We start from the raw sequence: 14015 nt of genomic DNA, 5'->3' as shown, positions 1-14015 counted from the left end.
GAAAATACGGTATGTATAATCTGCTGTAAAACTTGGAGTATCCATAATACAAAGCATTGACCCTTTTTTGCATTTGTGGTTTTGACATATACATAAATAGGGTGCACTGAAGCCTACTATCTGCGCACACCCCTTCTGAAGCTCTCTCTCCCCGAAGTTCTCTCGGGGGTAAAGGTACGGCCACAACAAACGTGTTACGCGCGCAACGCGCCTAACCTGCCGCTTGATCATTGTGTGTCACAAAAATGGTTCAACGCGCCTTACGTGCCTACGCATCTAGATGAGCCCGCCCAATACTTATTTTCCCCCCCCTATTTTTCTTTTGCTCCACAAACATGGCTGAGATCACCACCATCACTGCGCTTTATTTGTTGTGGGAGTCCGAGGAACGTAGGAAAGCTAAACGCCGCCGTGTTTGGGTGAATGACATCCTCCGTAGGCACTCACAGCTGGGTGAGTCTCCTCGCCCAGTCTCCTCGCCCACAGCGACCCACGACTGCTCCTTCTTGTTTCTATCCCTGTACGACACCAACGTGGTGTCGTACAGGATAGGACGAGCACACACTGAAATGATGACTTGGTCGTCCCATGTTCTTTCTGCTTCTGTGCGTCCTCCGTCTCTCAGCCAGTGACGTCGGGTCAAGCTCAACGCTGATTGGCTATCGCGGCTAAGCGTCACGCGTAAGAGCGTAAAAAGTTAAAAGTCTTGAACTCTGCGCGTAAGTGCGTTGGGCGCGTTAGCTCCCTAAAAAAGTGGCTAACGAGCTGTTTTAGCGCATTCTTGACACTAGACTGACACAAGCTCGCTCTCCTCACTCCTACTCACTCGCTGACATCACTCACACATGCACTGCCGCACGCCACTGCCAAAATAGCACTTTGTGTTAGTGCTGTTTCAATTTTTGTCCCTGTGTGTTTGTCTGTAACTGTGGTTCATTGTTCTGCTGCCTGTCTTGGCCAGGTCACCTTTGAAAAAGAGATTATTAATCTCAATAGGTTTTTCTCCTGGTTAAATAAAGGTTAAATACATAGAAAATTCTTGCGCACACACAAACGCTACTCTATGGTAGAGCCAAGAAGGTTCTACGAGCGCTTCAGACCAATCTTGCCAACGAACGACGTACGGAAGAGATGCGTAGCGAAGAAGGTTTCGGGAAACATGTGAGATGTTAAGGTCCAACTTAAAGTAGAGGTTACGAATGAAGTAGCGCCAAGAAGGCTTTAAGAAGGTTTCGGGAAACTAGGCCCTGAGCCTTAATGCGTTCCACAGACTTAAACTATCCTCATTCATTTGTGGGTTTATCTTCATGCAAACAAGATTGCATTTTGAGGCTCTTGAATAAGAACAGACAACAAAACAACAAAAATACACCGAATGTATGCAGCCTTTGCTGTTGTCCCTAAATACCAGGATCTGCTATGAAGGTTAAACCAATGTCAAGGCTGTGGTTTATGTTTGCCTCACTTCCATAGAGAGTGCTGTTTCCAAGCAAAGTTCCAGCAGCTGGTTTCCATCAGTGTGTTTGGACACAGTTGGAATAACATTGCAGCGCCTCTGTTTAGTTCTCCCTTGACAAGCGTCCCGTGTACATGCTTACCCCTGGCCCTGTGCCTCTCTCTCTCCCTCTCTCCAACTACCTCTCTCTCTCCCACTGTTTCACTTTCTATCTGCCTCTCTATCTGCCTCTCTTTCTCCCTCTGCCTCTGTATCGGCCTCTCGCTCTTGCTCTCTCTATCTGCCTCTCGCTCTCCCTCTTGCTCTCTCTATCTGCCTCTCTCTCCTCGGCCCCCTTGTTAGTAGAGCAGTGAGAACTACAACAAAAGAAAACTGATAAAATGGAATACATACAATAGAGGCAAAGCTATTCATTTCAGAGGTTTTTTTATTTGAGTATTTGGCCAACCTTGACCTGGAGTATCATCAAGCTCCTCCCACTGAAACTTTTTCCATATCTGCTTTGGACAATCCTGAAAGCAATTTTGCACATGCACAAATCATGTGATATCTTCTCATGCGTACTTGATGACAATATTTTAAACACAGCCCTCTCTTTTCATATGGGCTCGTAGGAATACACTGTTGAATCTTCCAGTGTACACGCTGTCTCAGGCTGGGGTTCACAAAAGTGTGTGTGTGTGTGTGTGTGTGTGTGTGCGCGCGGAAAATCCTGCAGTTTTTCCTACAGATCATGGGAACACGGTGACATTAGTCAGTGATGTAACAGCAGGAAGCTGGATTATGTGTGTTTTTGTGTGAGTGCTTGACCCACCCTACTCTTTAAAGCAATACAACACTTTTTTTTTACTTTTGCGTTCATTCCAGTCGATTCTAACATCACAGTTTTGTGACTGATTAGGATCTGCCGAACAAATATATTTATATTTGTCTTTTTACTTTGAATGGTAGTGCCATTCCCGGCTCTGTGAAAAAAAACTCCTCTTGGTGCATATTTCACTGCTGCCTTCCCACAAGGTTTGCTCTGCCTCAGGACGTTCAGGCTAAAACAGTGAATTGATTCGCATGCGAATAGATACATTTGTCAATCAACAGATTTGTTATTATGCGTGGAAATTCTAATCTAGAAGACTTAGCTAAGATGCTCTGTCGTCATTTCTGCACTCTTTTTTTTTTACAATAAGGTGAAGATGATATACCAATTACATAAACTCTCCTATTTAACATAGAAAACACAATGAATATACATATCCCTATCTCCTCACCTCTTGATTATAAACCGATAATCCTAAACCTGGCTATTGGAGTTTTTCTAATAGTGTGTGTGTGTGTGTGTGTGTGTGTGTGTGTGTGTGTGTGTGTGTGTGTGTGTGTGTGTGTGTGTGTGTGTGTGTGTGTGTGTGTGTGTGTGTGTGTGTGTGTGTGTGTGTGTGTGTGAAAATATGTGCTATTGCAATGGATTCCATGGGACATGGTTTTTCTGATGCTTCATGCACACCTTGATGAATTTTATTTAGTGTCTTCTTCTGGATTCCCCTTCTCACCCACAGTTGGTGACAAGGTGCCTGCAGACATAAGGCTGACCTCCATCTGCTCCACAACCTTGAGGGTGGATCAGTCTATTCTGACGGGGGAGTCCGTCTCAGTTCTGAAGCACACTGACCCTGTGCCAGACCCCCGCGCTGTCAACCAGGACAAGAAAAACATGCTTTTCTCAGTAAGATGTGTGTGTGTGTGTGTGTGTGTGTGTGTGTGTGTGTGTGTGTGTGTGTGTGTGTGTGTGTGTGTGTGTGTGTGTGTGTGTGTGTGTGTGTGTGTGTGTGTGTGTGTGTGTGTGTGTGTGTGTGTGCCAAGTCATCACAAATACCATCTGTAATGTAGTTGTTGAATTGGGAAAGAAGTATTGCGTATAGGGAAGCAGCGATTCCACTTTTCACAGACCAAGTGCAAGTACAGGTACTTCCATTTGGGTACTCACAAATACAGAGTACAGATACGAGTACTTCAGAATACCAATACAGTTTAAGGAGCCACTGTTTTAGTGGGAATACCTTCAAAACAATTGGATATAAAAGGGAAGTTTAAGGAAAGAGGGGGGCTTGTTATCACAATGGTAGGCAACTTTGTGACACTTTTTTAGTACCGTCCTTGAGTATGATGTTATAATGAGCAATGTTGTTTATGAAATGCACCACACACCGTAGCGTTATACTATTGGTGTCCGGGAAGCCTAACCCTTGGATGAGGGTATTAAATAAATCGCTGCACGTACGGAGCTTCACCATCCAAACATACCGTGGCATTATGCAATAAACGCCACGGTGTGGTTGCAGTAAACCTCGGCCCAGTCAGAGCCCCACACGTCCACACACACACCCACCACGTTTAAAAAACCCATAAAAACGTATTTTGGTGCACCGTTGGCTCCTCAACATTACATCACGTTGCGTAAAGTGGTATGGGGTGGTTGTAATGGGCCCGACTCAGAGTACTGGCATTTGTACCGGTGCCTTAATATAGTCTATCATAGCCTGGGAGAGGAGCAGCATCAGAGACCAGACGTTAAACTGGTCAACACATCGTGTCAGCATCGGTGTTGGTGAAGCCCAACTCATTGCCACGAGAGCCATCCACTATAACTGACTTATTTGGCGGTTGTTACAGCCCCACCTTCTCCCTAGGATCCACACAGGGGCTTCACTTCCTGTTGTGTTACTGTGTGTCCCTTCAGGGCACCAACATAGCGGCGGGGCGGGCCATCGGTGTGGTCGTGGCCACTGGGCTCCAGACGGAGATCGGTAAGATCCGGGACCAGATGGCCGCCACGGACCCGGAGCGCACGCCCCTGCAGCAGAAACTGGACCAGTTTGGAGAGCAGCTGTCCAAGGTACTGAACCAACTAATCACAGTTCAGCATCTGGGGATGTCAGTGTTCAGGTTTGCACCCCATCCCTGGTTTGAAGGGGCGGAGACACAGTGGCCGTGGTGCACCAGTGCTTTAGATGATGGTGCCAATCATCTTTAAGGATATAATTCCAATGTTATTCCATTGCATATACAATTGTAGAATGGTATAAAGTAGGCAATGCACAGCAATGATTCAGATATATTAGCATATTGCAGTGTCACGGCCCGGCTCTTGGCCAAAACATATATGGGGACACACCAAAATCTAACTGCAAAAGTAATCATCATTTATCGATGAACAGAACCAAAATAATGGTGTACCAAAAGTAAAATGATGTCTGGAGAGGGAGAGAGCCATGGGAAGACTGGTGAGCCTTATATCTGCAGCCACCAGGAACCACCTGAGAGGAGCAACGGGTGTTGCCCCAAGGTACACAAAAACACACAAAGACGGCAAGAGCGCCGTCACAGCAGTCCCTTGTATGAGCCAAGCATTAGACTCGAAAACATTTCTGTGAAACATTAGGTATAGACGACAAGCTACCGCTATGCTAGGTTGAAGGAAGGGTACACCACCTCCAGAGGTATCCTGGCATTGGCATGCGACAGCAAACTGCATTTATTCTGAAACCTCTCGTTCATTTTCCATTTCCAACGGGCGTCACCAACGGGCACAGACCAAAATGCCTCTGGATGCAATTGGATAGACCAATCATAGCAACAATACAAATGACACAGCACTGAGTGATGAAAAAAAGGAATGTTAATTTGTCTTTGGGTGAAAATATATCGTCCAGTTAATACCGTCTCGATTGTGGAATCAGCAGGCTTTCTTCAGTCAGCCATCTTTGTTGTCGTTGATGCCTCTATTGCGTGATTAACGGTTGTGATTGGTCGGTCTAGCTCGTACCGGGGACTCATCTTTTTGAATGGCAGCTAAGCCTGATTTGTAGAGCAGGTGAAACATGAGCTGGTGAGATTGGTTCCCAGGCCTCTCCGGAGGTGGTGTTGACCATGGTTGACCATCTCTCGTACAACCACTCCCGCCTGTTCAGATGGAGAAGACCTCCCTTTGTGCATTGTTATGTTTTAATTCCCACTTCCAATAGATACAGAACACCCGCGTCCACAGGGCGATTGCTTCACGTTTGGCTGGAGGAGGGTTCAACCAATCATACGAAAAGAGTCCCAACTCTCATTTCCTCTAAGACATCGTACATGTTTATCCATATACATCAGGGAATATGTCCATTTTGTAACGGGTTACTGTAATATAAGTATTCATCCAAGTTCTCATGACTCTCTTGGAAAATAACTGCAAAAACCCAATTCCAAAATATATACAAATAAATAAAAAATGGCAAATAGTATTTCTCAAATGTCTCTATTTTTATAAACGATGCATGAGATGGTCCGGCGTGTGTGGTCTTTGATAGTAACTAGACCGGCGCCCCCTCCAGGTGATCAGTGTGATATGCATCGCGGTCTGGGCCATCAACGTGGGCCACTTCAACGACCCTGTTCACGGCGGCAGCTGGCTGCGCGGTGCCGTGTACTACTTCAAGATCGCTGTGGCGCTTGCCGTGGCGGCCATACCAGAAGGTAGGGCTGCCATCTTCTGTCTCCCTGCATTCGTTAGGTTCCATCCCTTGAACCCATTTGAGAATCGACCCTCTCTTCTTCGTTTTAGAATCGTTGAGTCCATGCAATTTTTAAGGATAGTTAATAGTTAATTATGTTCCTTTATATACTTTTCTCTATTTCACATTTATCTGTATAGGTATTATATATTTTACATTTTGTATTTGTCAACCAGTCTTTGGCCCTTCATGCTCATCCTTCTGTCTCTGTCTCTGTCTCTGTCTCTCTCTCTCTCTCTTTTCCCCCCCCCCTCCCGCCTAGGTCTACCTGCTGTGATCACCACCTGTCTGGCGTTAGGCACCAGGCGCATGGCTCGCAAGAACGCCATTGTCCGCTCCCTGCCCTCCGTGGAGACGCTGGGCTGCACCTCCGTCATCTGCTCCGACAAGACGGGCACCCTGACCACCAACCAGATGTCTGTCTGCCGGGTGAGATGGCCCTCGTGTCGCGGTCTCCAGAATTCACGCCAATTTGGCCGGTCCCCTTGAAATGATTCCAACGCTAGCTTGAAAATACGTCCATCGCCTGCAACACTTGGCGTGACTTTAACCAATCATCTCACTTTCCCTGCAATACTGACCAATCATCTCCCCACCTCCCAGTCTGTTACAGAAGGACTTCCCTGGGTGAACTTCCACAGGGAACCTCCCTGTTGAGGAATATGGCTATGCAATCATGTCAAATGCATCTCATTTACCAGTAAATTGCAGAATTGCGATTCAAATTCAAGCTCTCTGAATTTTACGCATTCCTGCAACTAAAACCACTAAAAATAATTAAGGTTGTAGCAACTTTAAATTAGCTGTTGGCTACTGTTGCAAATTTGGTAATTGAATGTTATTAATCCACTACCGTTAACTAACAGTGTGTGTGTGTGCATTGTTTGTGTGTGTAGATGTTTGTGGTGGAAAGTGTGTCAGGAGAACGCTGCAATCTAAGCGAGTTCAATATCACCGGATCAACATATGCCCCAGAAGGGGAAGTGTGAGTGACCTTTAACCTTTTAAAACCTGTTAACATCATGCCAACACCCCGCCCTGCAAATCAAATGTTGCCTGGTTCTATTTCTACTATTGGTATTAATGCTTCATGCTTCTCCAAACAATAAAAGTGTATTTTGTCCATTCCAAACTCAAGGCTTCCCCTTCCCGCCCAAACTACTTTGTGTAAAAGTTTACTGTAGCATGTCCAACTCCCCTTTGTCCCTGCTGATCCTATTCCTTTCTAACATTCCTTCACCTCCTTCTTACCTCTGTCCTCGTCAACATTTGGTTTATTATGGTCCACTTCCCTTCCTCCATCCTTAATCCGTGTCTTCTCTCTGTGGCCTGCCTGGATCTGTGCTCTGTGCTGCAGGTACAAAGAGGACCTGGCGGTCCGCTGCAGTCAGTATGAGGGCCTGGTGGAGCTGGCCTCCATCTGCGCCCTGTGCAACGACTCCTCTCTGGACTTCAACGAGGTCAGACGTACTTTCATCGCAGCGTGTAATCTAGAGAGAGGAATTAAATTAACTTGACGACCCTATGGTTGTTTGTTCCAATCAAAGGTGCTCTATTCTCTATATCAATGAGATAAAAAAAGACTACTCAATATCTATTTGGATTTCAATTTGTGTGGGGGGATGGATGCACTGTACCGTCATGTTTTTAATATTTGTATATTCTACAAAGCCATTATAAAAGAAAAAAGGAGACTACTCAAATGAGAAGTATGTTTCCATGATGGCTTACCCACGGTTGATGTTGGTTCAGTCCAAGGGTGTGTTCGAGAAGGTGGGCGAGGCCACAGAAACCGCCCTCTGCTGCCTGGTGGAGAAGATGAACGTGTTCGACACGGACCTGCGAGGCATCAGCCCGTCCGAGAGGGCCACCGCGTGCTGCTCCGTACGTACTGTTGTTCCTCCTCCTCACCGCCGACTCCTCCCACAGCTTACAGAACGGTCACTGCCCGCTTTATACGCTATGTTGACTTTCACTAGTACAAGCAATTGAATACATCTGCATCTGCAACACATCAAGCATCACGGCTTGGGTCATTCAGAGTCCTGCAACAACAAGCTCTTCAAATCCCATATTAATTCTGTTATTTAGATAAATAACAGAATTTAGATAAGATTTAAGAGCTGTAATTTGTAATAAATCACGGAATGTCAAAACAGGTAGACTTGGATGAGTGTCTCATACACCTGTGTCCCTGCCGTAAAGCTGTATGTCTACCATAAACAGGTATAGGTGTCGCACCAGTTACTCAATTTAGTCATTTGCGCATGTGCCAAGCAGCCTGCACCTCATACACACACACACACACACACACACACACACACACACACACACACACACACACACACACACACACACACACACACACACACACACACACACACACACACACACACACAGCAGGCGCGAACGCATACATACACCACAAGCACGCACCTACACACCGCATACACACACCGCACACACACGCACATGCGCACGAACATACACGGAAACGCACACACGCACGCACGCTCGCAAACACTGCACGTCAAGACAAAGGCAGCGACGCATACTCGGAAGCGCACACACACAAACGCACACACACGCACACACTGCACGTCAAGACAAAGGCAGCGGCACAGTCGCCGAGGTAAGATTTATGTTTTTAAACATAACAGCTCCGCCATCGACACACGCGCAGGTAAGAACACACACGCACGTGACGCTCCGTAGCGACACTCGCCCAGGTAAGACGTCAGGTTTTTAAACATAACGGCTCCGCCGTCTACAAACACTCTTAGGTAAGACGTTCTGCCTATAGACTGTAGAAATTGTGATAAAAGAAGGGAAGATGATTTCTCGACCAGGACAAGCAACAACAGGTCGTTCATTTTATTACATAAAAAACGTTCAATTCAAACATTGTGCCAACCGGCACATCAATACACAAGTGACGTGATCTTAAAGAGACAGTGTCCCTATAACACAACGAAAATATGTTATTAAAACAGTATGGTGAATTATGTCTATAGAGTCTACCACAAGACTACACTTTGTTGCTCAAATGTAATATTACTCTCCTCCCTGAGCCTCCCGAAATGTCTTTACACTTAGTTGCTCAAACTTAACATCACTCTCCTCCTTATCTTGCTATATTGATATCCCCCTTCCTCCCTGCAGACTGTTTTAATTTTCCTATGTTTTGTGTGTATGCTATGTGTGACTGTAGGCTACGTCTGCCTGTCTTGGCCAGGACACTGGAAGAGATGTTTAATCTCAATGATTATTATTTTCAACTAACCAATAGTAGTTGCCTTGCATTTTAAAATGTCAATGCACTTTTCAGCCCTGAATAACAGTAAAAGCTATTTAATAATTGATTTGCCTGCATAGTATACTACACTTTACCACACTTTACATTGAACAATTACCACTATATTACTATAACTAGAGTTTTCACGTGGGCGTTGCGCACGCTCAACCTCTAGTTGTATTAACAACAATAATATGTCATTAGTTGTGTATCGTTTGTTGGAAATACAGGCTTTATCCGTCGTCCGGTAGTGAGTGAAATGCTCTGAGAATATCTTTTGATAGAGAGACACCTGCCTCTGTATCAAAGCATCTCTCCCCTGATCGGTTCAGATATACGATGCACAACACTGAACCTACCTCCCCGATCTCCTTCAGGTGATCAAACAGCTGATGAGGAAGGAGCTGACCTTGGAGTTCTCCAGGGACAGGAAGTCCATGTCCGTCTTCTGCTCACCCAATAAGCAGAACCGCTCCACCACAGGAGCCAAGATGTTCATCAAGGTTGGATCTGACTCTTTTTATCCTCTTCCGTCCTTCAATAAGTGCGTGAAACAGCTTGTTTTGCCCTCAAACTTTACTTCCATAATAGTGTGCAGTGGGTGTGTTGCTGAAGTGCAGAAGTCGTGCCTCCCGGCTACGCGTAATGTGCACAACTTCTCGGGAGTGTGAATTTGCCCACACACACGAAAAGCTTTCGACCAATCTCAACAAAGTGGCCTTGCTGACGAATCACAGCAGGCTGGGCTACTCGGGAGGGAGGCCTTATTGCGACATGATACAAAACAAAGTTTTTGAAAGGTGTTGTAATTGGTTTTGCAGAAATGAACAGTGAGAATAATAAGGGCTATTTCTTACATACAGGCATGTAACCTTATTATAGTAGTACCCCCTAATGCAATTATTAACCCTTAAAAAGCATGATATGGGATCTTTAACGTACCGTTACTTCCTGTCCCCTCCCTATCCATCAGGGGGCGCCAGAGAGCGTGCTGGAGCGCTGTAACTACATCCGGGTCAGTGGGACGGGTTCGGACGCCGTGTCCACCCGGGTGCCCCTGAGCCCGGCCGTCCGCGAGCAGGTGCTGGCCACCGTGCGGGAGTGGGCCTCGGGGAGGGACACGCTTCGCTGCCTTGCCATGGCAACCAGGGACACCCCCCCGGACCACCGCTCCCTCAACCTCGAGAACTCGGCCACCTTTGCAGACTATGAGGTCAGTGGTGTGGTGGTGGAAGAGGGAGGGAGTGAGAGAGAGGGAGGATGAGGGTGGGAGAGGGTGAGGATGGGAGAGGGAGGGGGAGAGGATTGGAGAGGATGATGGAGGGAGAGGATGGGAAAAGAAGAAAGAGGGTGGAAGATGGAGAGGGTGGGAGAAGATGAGGATAGGGAGAAAGAGGGTGGGAGAGGGAGAGGGGGGGGGGGGTGTCTTCATAACAATCAGATATATGGAGTGCTACTGATGTTGATGAAAATGAATCATTATAGAAAGAAGGATTACAGCTGGATGTTTAATAGGAGCCATTTCTCATCATAGCTCATTTTATTATTTCTTTCTGTTTGCAAACCCTTTGTGCAAGTGCAGTAATGGGTTGCATTCAGTGCTGTGCCTGTGCAGTATTGTCGTGGTCCCCCTGTCTGCGATGAGCACATGCTCTTATGTGAAAGGGGTCCTTGTTTTGAACACGGTGGACTCTTTCCCCTCTGCTCTCCCCAGTCGGACTTGACGTTTGTGGGCTGCGTGGGCATGCTAGACCCCCCCAGGAAGGAGGTGCTGGGCGCGGTGCGGATGTGTCGCCAGGCTGGCATACGGGTCATCATGATCACAGGTAATCCCGCTGGCTGGAGGCCCTCTCCCAGCGCACCATGTCTGCTCCTCTGTGGGGTCAGTAGAGATACTTACCAGGGTTAGGGTTCTGTGCATCTGCTCTAGGGCTGTAGTCAAGCAAACAACATCTTGGTCCACTGAAATGTGACCAACTCTACGACCAATCGATTGGTCGATGGGAAAAAAATATATGAAATGATAAATCAGCATTTTATCTGTAGATGATTTCGGCCACATTGCGTTCTATAAATAGATCACTTGAGAGCTGTTTGGAGAAGGGCAGTGGGTTTCAGATCCACTCTCGGTCCGATTCGGACCAATGGGTCCTGTTAGATTAGGCTTTTGGTTTTGTCCTGTGTTTAAGATAATGGGTCCAACAGGGAATTTCTGTTTTGGGACACAACCCTTAGGCAGAAACATGGAGGAGTCTGTCCATCCGACCCTTTATGATGCGTCAAATATAAAACAAAGCGTAAACTACGCGATGCTAGTCGATCACGTGAAAACCCTGTGTGAAGCGCTTCCTTCTCCCAACCAACAAGTGCCTCATCCCAGCGCCTCATCCCAGCGCTCCAACTCTATGTGGACAGAGGGCAAACCCTACCGCTCTGTAGGCCCACACAGACGGCAGGCTGCAGCAGTGGTCGTCTGGTACAGGCAGGAACTATGATCTACCTGTTAGCACTCTTAACTATTCATGTGTTCAAATGATAAAAGCTGATTTGGAACAAATAGGAACAATTTGTTTATTATCCCTGTTCTTTAGAGTCAGAACCGTAGTATGGCTCCCCCACGCTGGCCCGAGGCCAAATGGCTAGTAGTTGGGTCATCTATAGAATTTCCGTGACGGTGTAGAGCAAAGGTTTGTTTCTCACTGGATTTGTCATCTATAAAGGTTAAATACAAAAATTATCTTGGGTGCCCCTCACAAAAATGTGGGGAAATTATGAGGGAGCCTGATATCCAAAATGGCTGCTGTCAGCCAAGATGGAAAAAAAAAAAAATGCTGTTTCTCAATTTGCGTTCTTTTCTGTACTTGTGTACTTGTGAAACGTCATCAGTCGTAGCCCAAGTACTGTTCCTATTCAAAGTACGCATCAAGTCATGTACTGTCGTAAAACCCGGAAGCGTTCTTGATGCGTTCTTAAATTGGCCATTTCATCGAGGATGCATCGGAGGTGACTTGTGTTGACTTGGGACAGTTAAATATCCCAGGATGCATTTCGCATTCCTATGTTTAAAAAATATCAGTATGTAAGCTACAATAAAAGGCTACATAGGAACATTTTAAAAGTATAACAAAAATGGAGGCCTATTCATTCAAAATATTTACATACTATTATTTAAAAATGAAAGAGGGGTTTTGTTTTATATCATTTGTTTATATTGTATAAGTTGCTGATAGAGGAAACCCATCGCAACGGAAATCCCGGTCGGATCCATCCGATCGTTTGTGTGTGTGTTTCTATTCTATTCTTGCTTGTTTGTGATTCTTATATCAATAGCCTACTCTCCAATAACATAATAATAGGCTATATAGGAACATTGAGAAACGGCAATCTCATACAATCTTTTTCAAGCCACTGATTGTTTATATGTAGGGTACAGCTGGCGTACCGTGTGAATACGCATAACTTTTACCGTATTTTCCTCACTATAACTGCGTCACACCAAACGCGACGGGGCGACAGGATCCCATACAAAGTGAACGTATAGACGCGTACCGGACGAATTTTTCGCGAGAGAAAACCGCAGACAAGTTTTGATTAGTCGCGCCACAATTTCGCCGTGCACAGACGAGCGCGTTGACGAGGATTTGTGGCGCGACAATTCGCTCGATTTGAAATATTTCAACTTTGACGCAAATTTCGCGTGATGACAATCAATCAGCGTTCAACAACGTGGCCACTGAGTCACATGTGTGACGTAACAGCCAATCAGCGTTCAACCGTCAAACTCAGTGCAGTGCAGTCCGGGGTGAACTGCAGCATGGAGGAGAAAGTGAATGTTGCCGTTTGCGACTCCCGGAGCTCTATATATAATATAATAGTATGTAATATAATATTTGTATAGATAATATCACGGCCAAAAGCTCTGTGCGCGTCCGGATGGACGTAGTGCGGGGAGCTCTAATAGGGATTGGGCTTCTCGGGGTTTGTTTACCGGCGTTTCTATGTTTCCGGTCTTGTGTGTTCCAACGGTTTATTAGGTAGGCCTATCTAATAAATCTCTGTCTATTCAATACTTCATTCACTGCCTCTTCCGTGGTCATTACAATATTATGAATATACTGCGTCAGGTCCTCCGACGTCTCTCCCTCTTCCACAAAAGGTAAAGACATGCAATGGTGGTCATCTTGTTGTGGCGCGTCAAATTCGACAAAACTTGCACAGCGACAGATTATGATGTGTGGCGCGACAAAACTTCGGGCGACAACGCTGAAGTTTTGTCGCGCCCAGAGGCGTTTCTAGGTTTCTGAAACATCCGGGGCTTAGCCCAAGAGGGAATAGGACAGTGCGTGTACAAAGCGCGTGCGGCAAATTTTGTTGTATACTTCATTGCGCAAACATTTTTTTTCACAATGCTTTACCTAAATAAACAAAATAGGCAGGTAATTATAGCTTTGAATAGCTACCTGACTGCTGCTTATCCCCAGACATCTAAAGTTCCATTCAAGTTATTTCAGAGTAAAATGAATACAAGTGAGACAGACCTTACATTACCTATATCAGGGGTGTCAAACTCATTTTCACAAAGGGCCACTCCATGATGAAATGATAATCACACTAAGGGCCGGCATGGAGTTTGCTTACATGTCTTCTTTTTAATCCAAAAAGTAAAAACAACATATCTATGGATATATTGTATACAACCTGCGTACTTTCTGCAAAT

The 14015-nt window shown here is 45.8% G+C and overlaps 1 protein-coding gene across 1 annotated transcript in view; it reads left to right on the top strand.

The window, feature by feature from the left end:
• Positions 1 to 14015, top strand: part of si:dkey-28b4.8 (sarcoplasmic/endoplasmic reticulum calcium ATPase 2) — a 40674-nt gene that overhangs the window by 11309 nt on the left and 15350 nt on the right. The window contains exons 7-16 of the mRNA XM_056585202.1: positions 3007 to 3173; positions 4188 to 4343; positions 5824 to 5965; positions 6266 to 6432; positions 6900 to 6988; positions 7361 to 7463; positions 7756 to 7887; positions 9676 to 9801; positions 10272 to 10511; positions 11013 to 11124. Coding sequence (XP_056441177.1) covers positions 3007 to 3173; positions 4188 to 4343; positions 5824 to 5965; positions 6266 to 6432; positions 6900 to 6988; positions 7361 to 7463; positions 7756 to 7887; positions 9676 to 9801; positions 10272 to 10511; positions 11013 to 11124 — 1434 coding nt within the window. The remainder of the gene's footprint in view (positions 1 to 3006; positions 3174 to 4187; positions 4344 to 5823; positions 5966 to 6265; positions 6433 to 6899; positions 6989 to 7360; positions 7464 to 7755; positions 7888 to 9675; positions 9802 to 10271; positions 10512 to 11012; positions 11125 to 14015) is intronic.

Source organism: Gadus chalcogrammus, chromosome 3 (genome assembly GCF_026213295.1).
Source record: "Gadus chalcogrammus isolate NIFS_2021 chromosome 3, NIFS_Gcha_1.0, whole genome shotgun sequence".
Taxonomy (NCBI): Eukaryota; Metazoa; Chordata; class Actinopteri; order Gadiformes; family Gadidae; genus Gadus; species Gadus chalcogrammus.
This window is presented reverse-complemented; position numbering and strand designations above follow the sequence as displayed.